General features: G+C 41.1%; 1 protein-coding gene across 21 annotated transcripts in view; it reads left to right on the top strand.

The window, feature by feature from the left end:
• Positions 1–13,289, top strand: part of nfixb (nuclear factor I/Xb) — a 200,417-nt gene that overhangs the window by 181,218 nt on the left and 5,910 nt on the right. For 17 of the 21 annotated variants that reach the window (XM_016661218.1, XM_016661220.1, XM_016661230.1 and 14 more), the window contains 3 exons: positions 4,121–4,296; positions 5,110–5,257; positions 10,400–10,491. In XM_016661218.1, the coding sequence (XP_016516704.1) occupies positions 4,121–4,296; positions 5,110–5,257; positions 10,400–10,491 (416 nt within the window). The remainder of the gene's footprint in view (positions 1–4,120; positions 4,297–5,109; positions 5,258–10,399; positions 10,492–13,289) is intronic. The other 4 variants (XM_007573105.2, XM_007573109.2, XM_016661231.1 and 1 more) reach the window with 1 other exon arrangement.

The raw sequence follows: 13,289 nt of genomic DNA on the forward strand, positions 1-13,289 counted from the left end.
GCGCAGACCAGCTGAGACTTTCTCTGCTTTTCTTTTGTAAACTCACCCAATGAAGGAGCTCATTGTAGATAATTACACATGTGCTTTAGTTCTACAGCGAAGCTTCAAAGCATTTTTAAGCCATGGAGCAGATGTGAGGCGATGAGGTTGACCACCGTGTCATTATTCCCTCCCCTGCGGTTGTTGACGTTCCCCCGCGTCTCTCCAGACGTGAGTACGGCGAATCTGATCTCGGCGCTTTGCGTGCAGACGGATGCCCGTTCACACCATCGCAGGACAACCCCCTACCCCGACCCTCCCACCACGACGCTGTAGTGGTGAGCTGTAGTGTGTTTTTTTTTTGTTTTTTTGCTTCTTTATTATTTTTTTTTTTTTATATACAGTTATGATTTCTTTCCAGTCAAACTTCAACATTGCATTTGGTGCCTCGCTTAGTGTGAAAGTGCTTACCACATCATAAGCGCTGTTGTTGTTCTGCATGTCAGACGGGGTCCGCAGGAATTCGGTGGCAGGCGGATTGGGGTTGTGCAAAAAATGCTGCAGCGAAAGAACGTGTTGCTGTCATGGTGCCACAATCAGTCACATCAGTTAAAGGAACAGCTCTTCACCTTTCTGGGACGTAAACTTTTTTTTTTTTTTACCACTAAGACTTCGACACACCCCTGAATCTTCTTGCACAGAATGAACCTCTCTGAAATGCTTGTTTTCAATAAGTCATTGAATAATAACTGTATTTATTCACCAAATTATTAAAGACCATGGATAGCAGAGTTTTACAACTGTATGGTCTAATCCCATTAGCAAGGCCACAATGACTATAAATACTGGTAAGGAGCGCTCGCTTTTTGTGTATATATAAGTACGTGTGTGTGTGTGTGTGCGTGTGCGTGTGTAATTTCTTATAGCCTGTTCCTGCGTGATACATTTGTGGAATGAGATCCATTTGATCCTGAAGCTCTGCATTGTTGCGGCTTTCCTTTTTGTTGTCGTTTTTAAATAAATACATTTCCTTGAATAATACAGCATAAATGTCACATTATAGCATTTCCTCCAGTGTATTGTAAACCTGACAGGCCACCAGACTGTACTTACTCCCGTACCGCCAGGCTAAGCTTTGTTAGTTTATTTTAAACTGGGTTTTTGTACACCAGTAACATTGAAAGTAAAGACAGATTAAGTTTGGTTTGCCGGTTGATTTCTATATTTTTAACTTTTAACATTTTTTAACACAAAAACACAATGGGCTGGTGGACTGCCTTAGCACCCCCTACCACCAGGCTTGGTAGGTTTTCGTTGGGAAAGTCTGCATTATATGGGGAAAAAAATGGTTTGGAATGATTTATGAAACATTTCATTTGTTTCACATCACAAGAACCTGGCATTTTAACAGGGTTGTGAACACTTTTGAGAGCCATGGTGAAAAGTGATGGGTAAGTACAGATAAATTGGTTATCGGTACCCAAGGTGGCACGAACATGAACAAAGTTGCTAGCAAGGACATTTTATAGTTTACAAGAACTAAAGCACGGAAGCTAGAAGAACTTCCCAAAGCAGAGCTGTAAGAACAAAATGATGTCATTATGTAAAGTATGTATCGACATTTAGATGTTGATGAGAAAGAAATAGTAGAAGAAGTGTGATGTTGGTGGAAATATTTAGCATAAACTTCAAGTAGTTAGCTTCTGTTACATCTGGTATAAATGCACAGGTATCTCCAAATTCTGGACAACCAGAATATTGTAATATTTGTCTTTTCTTTTCTGTATTTAGTCCAGAAAAAATGCATCGACCTTGATTAGCTCTGATCACCTTTCAATCACATTCAGTGAACATATGTGTTCTTTGTAGATGTCTTGTCATCTTTTACTTTTAAGTCCTATTTTTATTTTGTTTCGACAGAAGGCAGAGCTATCTTTTACACGTTCGTGTCACTAAATTGTTCTTGAGGGGGAAAAAATAGTGTTGAATAGCTACAAGAACTTCTGGTGAGTTGTTCTTAAATATAACTGTTTTAACCAAATGTTAACATTTGATTAAAATGTTTGTGTAGTACAAAACATTGCACCTGAGCTACAAAGCGCCAAGTTCAGGATACTTGGCTAAAACTTCTAACTTTCACCTAAAAACATATTTAATGCTATTATTTAGCCAATATTAGATATTACACATTGATTATAAATGTTACAATAGCTACATAATCGAAAACAAACAAAAAACTCTTCCTCTATACTTATTTTAAGGACACAGTTGAGCTTTCTGTGATAACAAGGATGTAAGAGCTAACTGTAATTAGCCACAATGTGAAATAGCACTAATGGCCAAATAATTTAACTGGTCAAAGTAGTCAAAAATAAAGCCAAAGTGTACAAAAAAATTATAATTTATAAATGTTATTGTCACTCAATAACATTTCAGGTGAATAGTGAACTAGTCACTAGTAGTTAGCTAAAGCTACAGCAGAAAATACATACACTGCTGGTTCTTCTTCTTTTATTTTTACTGGCAGTTGGCAAACAGCTTTCAGTGTGCTTTATCGCCACCTATTGAACTGGAGTGTGAGCCCGAATTGAAACCCTAAGTTCTGATTTTACAAGAAACTGAAAAAACGCCTCACTTCAAATGTGGCTTCAATTTAAGCAAAGTAACTCGACTAAATTAAATTGTACTCTTTACTCGTGAAGTCGATTTTGAAGAACACCTCTCTCTCTATGATATTGTATCCAATCCATCAGTACATGTTCACCTGTCTACTGTGATTGGCCACAGTCACAAACTACTGTACAATGCTTTACGATGCTTTCCTTTTCTTTTTCGATTAGAATTTACATACATATGGCCAAATCAAAGTCTTGATAAAATATTCTCTCCTCCTCCTGGATGTTTCCCCTCATCTTACCCACATTTTTTAGAAGGGAATAAAAATGTCTTCCTTTCTGCTACTTATTCTATTCCTCCTGCCATTTCTTTAATTTCATCTTTCACTCTAGATTTTAGTTCTGATTTGCTGTATGAGACTGAAAAAGTCATTTCTGTCTTTTTATCGCTGCTGGTTTAAATGTACAAGAACTCATAAATAAAGCATTCCCATTTTGTGATAGTTGGGGGGGTTTTGGGGAAAAGGGGAGATTAGGAGGAAAGTCATAGAGGGAGATAAGAGCTGTATCCTTTCTGTCCCAACCATTCCTCTCCTCCTGTTTTGAACCCACCCACATACCCCCTGCACTTGGCCCTCTCCCAGTTTGTAAAGGGATTAGTATGGTAGACTATAGGAGCAGGAAGATGACTTCACTTTGGAGCAGGCAGCCCGGAGCAAGGTGCTGGTGGGCTCGAACAGGGTACAGGGGGGTTTAATACAAATCAGGTTTACTGATAGATATAGGCCTTATGTTGAGGAGTCAGGAATCAACCAACTCTTGGCACATTGTAGATCGCACACACATTCAAAGTACAGTGTTTTGTTGCAAAAAACATATTTTTAAGATGCCAAAAAAAAACGGTTTTCATTTAAATATATTTAGCAACTATGGTACTTTTATCAACGTACTTTTCCAACAGTGAATTGCATTTAGATATTCTAACAGTTAGCAAACAGATTAATTGGCCCCCATTATTGTGTGTTTTTTTATACACACACAGAGACAGTAAAGACGGATTAAGCTTATAGTTGAACTGAGTGGTACACACCAACTGCGTGGTCCCTGAACCTACCTGTTGGCGTCACACGCTGTCATCACCAAATCATGATGCCTGATCTTGCGTTTCTGAATTTTTATGACTTTTAAAAATCTTTTTTAACAAAAAAGTTATTATCCAGATGTTCTATAGTTGATTTTAATGAAGTGTGTGTGCTGAAGTTGCTCTTGGATCAAGTGGAATGTGAAATGTGTGGCTTTAAGCGCACCATAATCTAAATGTTGTCTTGTTTATATTCAGGAGTATTGATATACTTTCATATATCTCACTGGAAAAAAACACATCTGTAACAGTTTGTGTCATTCTTGCTGTCACTCATTCATCACCTGATCTCTGTGTTTCATTTTAACGGGTGCATCTGTCTCTCGCATCTTTATTTTATCCTTCCCGGCCTCTGTCCGACTAATGCCGATATCTGTGTTCGCAGGGAGTCCCCGTGCGTCAGCCTCGGCCCTGCACTTCCCGTCCCCCTCCATCATCCAGCAGTCTAGCCCCTACTTCACCCACCCCACCATACGATACCACCACCACCCCGGACAGGACCCCCTGAAGGAATTTGTGCAGTTCGTCTGTGCCGATGGCTCAGGGCAGGCCGCCGGACAGGTAAGGCAGGAGGGACGCTGCTACCTGCAGCAGCTGCCTGAAACACAGAAAAGCACGCAGGCAGGTTGATGGAAAAACAAAGATACCACCAATTACCTCTCACATCACGAGGACTCACACCACCAGAGACACAAACACAACACACCAGACACTGGTTCAGTCAGCTGGTCTAGAAATCTTCGTATTGTCTTGTCGGTGTCTTTTTTGCCGTTTCCTGTTCCGGACCCCAACGTCTTCCCCACTCTTCCTCTTGTCCATTTCTTTCTTTTGCTCCACCCAACCCCTCCCCTCAGAAGCTTACAACCATCAGCACGAGAGGGACTCAGTCACGGCACGCTTCAAGTCGAGCACACCAGTCCTGTGTTGTGTCATCGTGTTACTGTCTTCATCTCTAGCTGTTCTGATTTCAGTTGCCGTTTGGTTGCTTGGGATTTGGTACCGTTGGTTGGTGGTGTTGTGATTGTGTAGACGAGTGTTCTCCCATGCTTTTGATTTCTTGCCATCTGATGGATGAGCCCAGTCAAAGAGTTCTCTCACTGCCTCCACAACCTCCTTCACCCAACACGGACCGCCTCGGCGGAACCTGGTCCCACACCAAATCACTTCTTGTGGTGGCTATTATTTTTCACACCCTCATTAAAGATGGCGTCCGCATACCTCATTCCCTTAGTTTTTTTTTCCCCATCTCTTCCTCCTTCCGTCATGAATTTGTTTATATTTTGGGCCCGGCCTTCTTGAGCCGCTCCCCTTTTCCATTCCGTGTCTGCGGGTTGTCGCATGCCGCCCTCTTGACCCTATTTGTGTTGTCCGCAGCCGAACGGGAGCGGCCAGAGCAAAATGCCAGGCTCCTTCTTGCTGCCTCCACCTCCCCCAGTGGCCCGCCCAGTGCCCCTCCCCATGCCCGACTCTAAACCCAACAGCACGCCCCCTGACGGCGGACTCTCCTCGCCCGCATCTCCGTGTAAGTGACCCTGCAGAGACCGTTTGCAAAGTAACACAGGAAAAAAGAAAAGAAAAGAGAGAAACCTCCCTCTAGTGACAAAAGACCAGTGTCGTGTTGTTCCTCCTCCGACCTCGTGCCGTAATTGTGTTTCCAGCATCTCACTTTCCCTTCCTTGCAGAAGAATTTGGAAACCAGCAGAGAAAATAAGGTGCAGTCCCAGGCCCTCAGAGGTTTTGACTATGTGTCATTACAGACATGTGTGGCACTCCACATGGCTTTTTATTAGGCCCCTTGAGTTGTGGTGGCACCACAAGTTGAAGGCACTCCACGTGTCATGCTACGAAAGCGTCATTGCTGCTCTGTTTCCTCTTTTCCTCCCTAAAAGGACTCATCGGCAAACTGTCTGATTTTGAGTGCTGACTTGCTGTCTCCAGAGGGGCACAAATTTAGGGCAGTTATGTTATATGGACTCCAAAGCAGAAACTGGGACGTTAGTGGAATTTTTGTGGATCCCTTTGCTTGGTGAGTGTGAAACAGGAAGAATAAGTCAAGCTTTTAAGGTAAGGGAGTGATGACAGAAATATGTCTGCCAGTCTTACGGTAGAGGGGCACTGGATGGAGCACCTTTTCTTTTATTTTCTAACTTTTAGCTCTTCTTCAAAGCTAGTGTTTTCCTCCCCTTCCTCACCCCCAGTCAGCGTCTGCAAGTCTTTAATGTCTTTTGTATGTTATTTCAATTCTTAGAAACACATGGATGTATACTGTACCTTCCTTCCTGTGTCTCTCATTGCTGTCCTTTCTCCCTTTCCTGCACACAAACAGACCACACAAAGTCTGCACACAGCTTCCCTGAGTCCTTCAGTAAGTTTAGGTCTCTGGAGTCCGTGGGGGAACCTCAAACTGCCCTAAATTTGTCAGAGACGTTGATGCCAGTTGGTTTTAAATATCCCCGACTGATCCTCAGCGTCAGGATTCAGCTGTGTTCCGTCTCTCAGTGCAGAGTTTGTCACCCAGGGAGATCTGAGTTTGCATATCAGATTATGACAAACATTTCCACTGGGTTTCACTGACCTCAATGATATGCGTAGCAGTACTTGATTAGAACCAAGTTCACTGATGTTATTGGTCTCATTTAATTTTCATTTTTAGCTTATTTATTAACTAGTTAAATACCCTAAGTAGTCAATAAATAGTAGTTACGGTATTTAACAGATGTTGTTTTCTACATGTGTTATTGCTTTATTTTTAAAGTCATATTTGTGAAATATGTGAAGCTGCAATCTGTAACTCTTATAAAAGTCTGATCTACATAGATCAGAGTTTTATAACTCTGATCCTTAGACTCCAGAGATTAACTCTTTGTCAATCATCTGCAAGTGCGTTTGTATCTGTTGGATATTTGAAAGGCTTCTCTCAGGACGGTACGAAATGTTGACAGAAATGTGTAAAATGAGATGCTAAAATTAGAAATGGGTTGGTTACTGTCGTCAAGGTGTTTCAAGGTTTCAAAAAGTTGTGGTTTGAAAATTACTCAATTTTTCCATCATAGCAACCCAACAGTTCAGAGTGGTTTTAATCAGATGGAGATTAAAACACTGGAGTGACCTGGGTTGTCTCTGGTTGTGTGTAACATTGAGAATTATGTGGTGCTCCTCTCCGACTTGTTGCTGTACAGTAATACTCAGCTGGCTGAAACTGCCACTAGACATTGCCCTTGTTTACCAAAAAAGACAAATTTGTAGGTTTGGAAATATTTCTGGGCAAGAAAAACACAGACAGTCATGGTGAGGATGCCAAAGACTTTTTAAAAACAAAACTATGAGAAGTACCGTAAGTCTGCCCATCAACCGGCTGCAGACCTGAGCAGATAGCCTGACTAGCTAACTAACCCCTTCCAGACTAGCCCTACAAATTCACCTCAAGCCATTTCCTGTTTTAATGCCACTGAGGTAACAGCAAAGTGCAAGCTTTGCGTTTTCTATGCATGGATGCACTTAGATTTATTGGTTGGAGTTATGCTCACTTATGCCTAAATATGCTTATTTGCATACTCAATACAACATTTATGGTGTGTTATATTTTTGTCTCCATCTTTCTACCAAAATCCAAATTATATATAACAATTTTATAAGTCAATTAACTATCTTGGAAAGAGAGTTTATGAGTGATTTGTCCACCTTAAAAACAGAGGCTAGAAATATAATAGTTTTAAAGAGAGCAGGAGAAGTTTGTCTTCATATGTGGGTTCTTTTTTTTTTTTGCTACAGCGATCTAAAAGGTAAAATGCAGGAGCGCACAGAAGACCGCAGCTTTAGAGTTATTCTAAGAAGTGTCAGAGAGAAAGAAGGGGCCAAGAATTCAGAGAAATAGTGTCCGTCAGAGTGAAATAAATTTGTGGTGTATGGAGAATAAATGGAGAACTGTGCAATTTGCTGATGACTTCCAGATGTTAGCTAATGACTGCTAACGCTGCGTTCGTGGTGCTGTAAAGTTTGCCACGGTGTATCTGAGTGTAAAGAAACAAAAGCAGAGATGACATTTTATGACTGGAGTACTAAATGGACACCAGATTTCTCAGCAAAAGGATCAGCTGGTGGGCTGTTAGTTGTATCGCACACTGTATAATAAGGCAATTCTGGGTTTTATGGTGCCAGAGTCATCAGAGAACGAGAGAGGGTAAATAAAAAAGTTAAATAAAAGATTACCATTTGAATTCATTAAAAAGAAAGACTGTATCGCTCAGGTTTCTTCTCTGGCAGGCTAATGCAGATGTCCTGACAACCCGAATGCTAATAGAGACACACTGTAGGTATTCACATAAAACCATCTGCTATGAATTTTGACTGGCTGCAACATATATCTTGAATACTGTTAATTCTCAGAACACTTAATGCTCGAGAAAAACGAACAATATAAACAGTCAGGTTTGTTATTTTGTGTACTAAGATCTCAGTGGCCCTATGATAAACGCTAAAGGCAGGAAAGCTAGCAAGTAGCTTAGGTTATCAAAGATGACAGCAGTTGCAGAAAGTAGGGAACATTTTTATTCCGAAATAAAATAAAAGTTCAAATTGAGGAATTGTACAGCTACTAGATGTCCTTTTTTTTAAAAAAAAAAATGTTTGTATTTTTTGCAATTCTTTTTCTAATCTTGGTTTATGTAGTCCTAGCATTAGCATTATAACATACAGACAAGAAAATAGTCTTTCTAAGACTTTTACCAAGGAAGCAGCATTCCTACAGACAGAAACAGACTGCATACCTTTACATAAAACTATTTTAATAAAACTATTTTTTTACACTACTACCAGTTTTATTCTGACTTCAACAGTCCATCTGTAACTATCAGTTCTGCTAAGGTATGGAAGCTAGCTGAGATGGTTCAGCTAGCAGCCTGGGTTCGGAAATTTCTTGGGTTGTGTGGAAAAACGGGCAAGACAAGAAAAGCACATATTGTGTACAACATTCAAAACCTGTCAAATAAAAATGCATTTACATTTATCCATAGGATTTTTTCTTTCTATAGAATCTTGTTGCATATTTTAAGCTTCTTATTAAGGATAAATATTTGGTTAGATAAATGTTTGAGATGAAACAAAATAGTATTAAATTAGTAAGTTTTCCTTCTGCTAATTGTGTTTTTCTGATGAACTTTAGATTTTTTTTTCTCTTGTCATTAAGCTAAATTAGTTTTACAAGCATTAGCATCAGCACTAGCATTAGCAGCACCACGAACAAACATCGCCCTCTCACACATTCATGAAACCGTGGTTCCTACACATTCTCAAATAGTCTGGAAAAATGCAAAATTTGTATTTAGTGTTCAGGTTTGGTTAGCTCTAGAAAAATATTAGAGTAATGAAACATGAAATGTATTTGCAGCTTTAAAAAAATACCTTAAACATCCAGAACATTTTTGACACCTATTCTATATAAAGTTGGACAAAATCACTTTCATCTTTGAGTTTTTTGTTTGTGTCTTAAATCAATAGTGTTTTGACAATAAACTCATTAACATAAACCCCCTCAATGCTGGGTTTTTTTAAGCTGTTTTCATTTAGCACATTTAGTGCTATCTCCCTGTGCATGGGTGGGTTTTCTCCGGGTACTCCGGTTTCCTCCCACAGTCCAAAAACATGACTATCAGGTTAATTGGCCTCTCCAAATTGCCCCTAGGTGTGAGTGTGTGTGCATGGTTGTTTGTCTCTATGTTGCCCTGCGACAGACTGGTGACCTGTCCAGAGTGAACCTGCCTCTCGCCCGGAACGATAGCTGGAGAGGCACCAGCACCTCCTGACCCCACTAAGGGACAAAGGGGTAAAGAAGATGGATGGATGGATGGATGGATGGATGGATGGATGGATGGATGGATGGATGGATGGATGGATGGATGGATGGATGGATGGGTGGATGGATGGATGGATGGATGGACATTTAGTGCTAAATGATTTTAACTGCTTGCGATTCAAAATAATTTTTTGAAGTCATATGTTAAAATAGGAAGGAAAATTAGCTGTAAAAATGGTACATTTGAGTCGAGTAAGTTTTGTAACCGTCTACTGATCTTATGTGTAACATTATTTATTTTGCCCCTACAAATGTAGTTGTTAAACTTATGTTACTCTCCAAATTTTCATCTCAATACATGATCAGTGTATCATTTTTGACTCTGTAAGTTAAAAAGTACAACTTGTTAAAGCTTGTCCTAATCTGATGCGTAAAGATATTGTGGACATAAAACTGAGCAGGGTAGATAGCAGATTTACAAGGCTGCCCAGGAATCTTGGAGTGAAAAACGTTTAAGTGAATCAGCTTAGCTAGTAAAGTGTAAAGTGTTGGTTTAGTCAATCCGTTGGTATTTGGCATTACATGATGAACGGATGTTTATCATCCAGTCTTATAATTAAGGTCAAATTGTGCTGGATGTAGTTGGATCTGACTGTGGCTGTGATTGGACTGTACAATCAAGGTTTTTACGGTAACCTGTAGAACTACATACAGTGATTCCGGCCTGTTTTTGTGAAGTGCCTGGAGATAACATCTGTTGTAACTCGGCTCTATATAAATACACCAAATTGGACAGAATTGAACTTGACGTTGCGGGGCCAGTTACTCGAAAGGTCACTTATGTCCAGCATGGTGTGTGTTCTGTTTCCACAGCATACTCCACGCCAGGCGCCACAGCTCCCAACAGGTTTGTCGGCATCGGATCACGGGACAACAACTTTCTGAACATCCCGCAGCAGACACAGGTAAGACGTGAGGGACGTCCACTCCCAGAACTGCTCTCCGTGTTGAAACCGTAAGAGGAAGCTCATCTGCCTCGACTGTAATTACTGGTGAAACTCAGGAAACGTATTAAGTGAGTGGATGTGAGCCAGAGCTCCTTACTCTCTCACTCTGTGAAACCTGCTGCAGGGTTTCCTCCACCTCTCCAGTTACACCAACCCACAGCGCACCATCAGAGTGTGCATTTGTACATCTGTATTTTACTGTACGTGTGTGGTTTACCATATGTGCTCAACTGTTTATTTGGCATGTACGCAGCCTGCCCTCAAGGCAGACGGCCCTTTTCCCCTCACTGCCTTTTTTTCTCTTTCTGTCTCTCTACCTTTTCCTTTCCCTGCTCCACCCAATCCCCTACTTTTCCACTTCACCTACTTCATTCCTCAAACTTTGCTCGCCTTCCCTTGCTCATATTTAATTCTCCTCTTTTTACTGTTCGCCTCTTTCACCTTCCGCGCTCTCTTCCCATCGCCGCTCCACACCCCCCCTCTCCTTGTGCCTCCACCATTACCACCAGTACTTTTCTCATTAGTGTCTAACCACACCCGCCTGGAGCCAGCTCAGCCCCGCACCTCGACACATGGAAACCATCTCAGGATTCCCTCCCTTATTTCTCTGCCCTTCGTTCTCTCGCTTCGTCTTGCTTTTCATTTCTGCTCCTCTCAGTTTCTCTTCTTTGTCCCATTTTCACTCATTTGCCTGTCAGTATTTTTTTTTTTACCCTGAAATTCACTTGCACGTCCTGAACACTGCAAATATTCCACACGTCTTTAACACGGGAAGCTGGGATAATTTGGACTCTGGAATGTTTAAGCAGGATAAAAACTCAGGTCTCCACAAAACAGCAGAAAGGTTTGGGGCGAAAGTGTCTACGTGGAGACTAGAGGTCAGGCTGCACCGACAGCTTCAGCTACCAGCTGTGGCCTTCTTGTGCCCTCTAGTGGCAAATGTGCTGCTTTACAACCAGCAGAGAAAAGAAACAAGATCCCAAACAGTGCAGAAAAATGCTCGATATACAGAGCAGGGTCCCAAACCTTTCCAAGCCACAGACCCCAAAGAGCATTAACCTCTGACGATGATACAAAATATGTAAAGAACCATAAATTTTTATAATGTTTTTTTTTTTTATCATTGTTGAATAATTATTACATTCATTTAGCATAAATGCTGCCTTGTATCATCTGATTTTAGATGACCATGGAAAATTTTATCAGATAATACAATTTTTCATCACAATTCTGTCTTTTTGATCATAAGAAAACATGTGATGTTTTATATTAATCACATAATTTTTTTTATTTTATTCCCACAGTTTCTGTGGTTTTTGCAGCAATGTCCTTATTGGAAACTTTTCCTTTTCTTGTGAGCTACGGTAGAAAATGAGTATCAGAAATAACATTTCTGAGTATTATTCTTACTCATATTTTAAATTAAAAAAAAGATTTAATAACCGAAAAAAATATATTCTAAAAAATGTAAGATTAAAAAATGTATTTATTTTTGCGTTTTATTTTTCTCATCTTCCCTCCGACCTTCAGAGGTCCCCACAGCGCTCCCGGGCGGGCCCCCACTTTTAAAGACCCCGATGTAGGGAGCCCGAGTTTCAGCCCGCTTCAAAGTCACGTCTCGGCCGTCTTGTTACCCCGGGTGACCAGACATGATGTCATAGCTGGTTGATCTTGAATTTGAGACGGGCTTTGCTGGAGAGGGATTCGGGGAAAGAAAAGAGGGTGGTCACTGTCTGCTGCCAAGGATTTAGAGGCGATGCTTACAAGAGATAGATGGGTGGAAGGCAGAGTAACTAAGAAGGGAGAAGTTACAATGCCATGGGCCCGCTGGGACGGTGCCCCCACCGCCCCGGGGAGTGTGCTAGCTGAGAAGGGCAGAGGGGGAAGGGGTTGTATTCATGCATTGACTATTAGAGTCAAACAAAACAAAAGGGCCGCTTTCCCGGAGGAGCGGAGGAGTTTCCAAGGCTTGACTTTTAGAATGTTGGCACTTGAGCCGTCGGTGGCAGATCCCGCAGGCCAAGCAGGGCAGCCAACTTCAGCAGCAGTGACCCAGTTCTGCCCCCTGCTCACGCTGACTGGGAGACACCCGACATGAAGACGGTGTGAGTGACACAGAGGGTCAGGGTGCTGCAACCCTGCTGCTGCTGCTGCTGCTGCAGTAAGACAGAACAACACCAACTGGACTTCTATCCCCAAATCCAGCATAGTGTTAGTAAATGTGCAGCACCTGGAAACGAACTGGATTGAATTATAAATTGCTTGCAGCATTTTTTTAAAGATAAAATCTAAAAATATACACACTCATTGGGATTTAGCTTTCTTGACTCTAAATAAAATCCATTGCAAGCACTTTGGTTAATGTAGCCCACTTTGGTGTACTCTGCTTAGCCTTCCTGTTATCTGCTTAAAGTCTTGTTCTCTATCACAGCTTGAATGAATAATAAACCCGTCTCAACGTGTCAGAGATAATTCAGTTCCCTTTTAAAAAATATTTTCACATCTCATTTCTATGATTTTGTTTTTTGATCCCTCACTAGCCACACTTGTATCCATCTTTTTATGTACATTTTGATGTGTCGCATTAATAAAGGTTGACTATTTCCTCAATTTCGCAAGAAAGTTTTTATACTCCCTTAAAGTGGTTTTCGGGTTTTGCAAAAAGGAGTTAATTCTGTGAAGGCCAAATAAGTTCACACTTAACTAAATTTTCCTGGTCTAAACCTCCGTCACAGAGAGAAGGACTCTCTCAATTT

Source organism: Poecilia formosa, unplaced genomic scaffold (genome assembly GCF_000485575.1).
Source record: "Poecilia formosa unplaced genomic scaffold, Poecilia_formosa-5.1.2 Scaffold319, whole genome shotgun sequence".
Lineage (NCBI taxonomy): Eukaryota > Metazoa > Chordata > Actinopteri > Cyprinodontiformes > Poeciliidae > Poecilia > Poecilia formosa.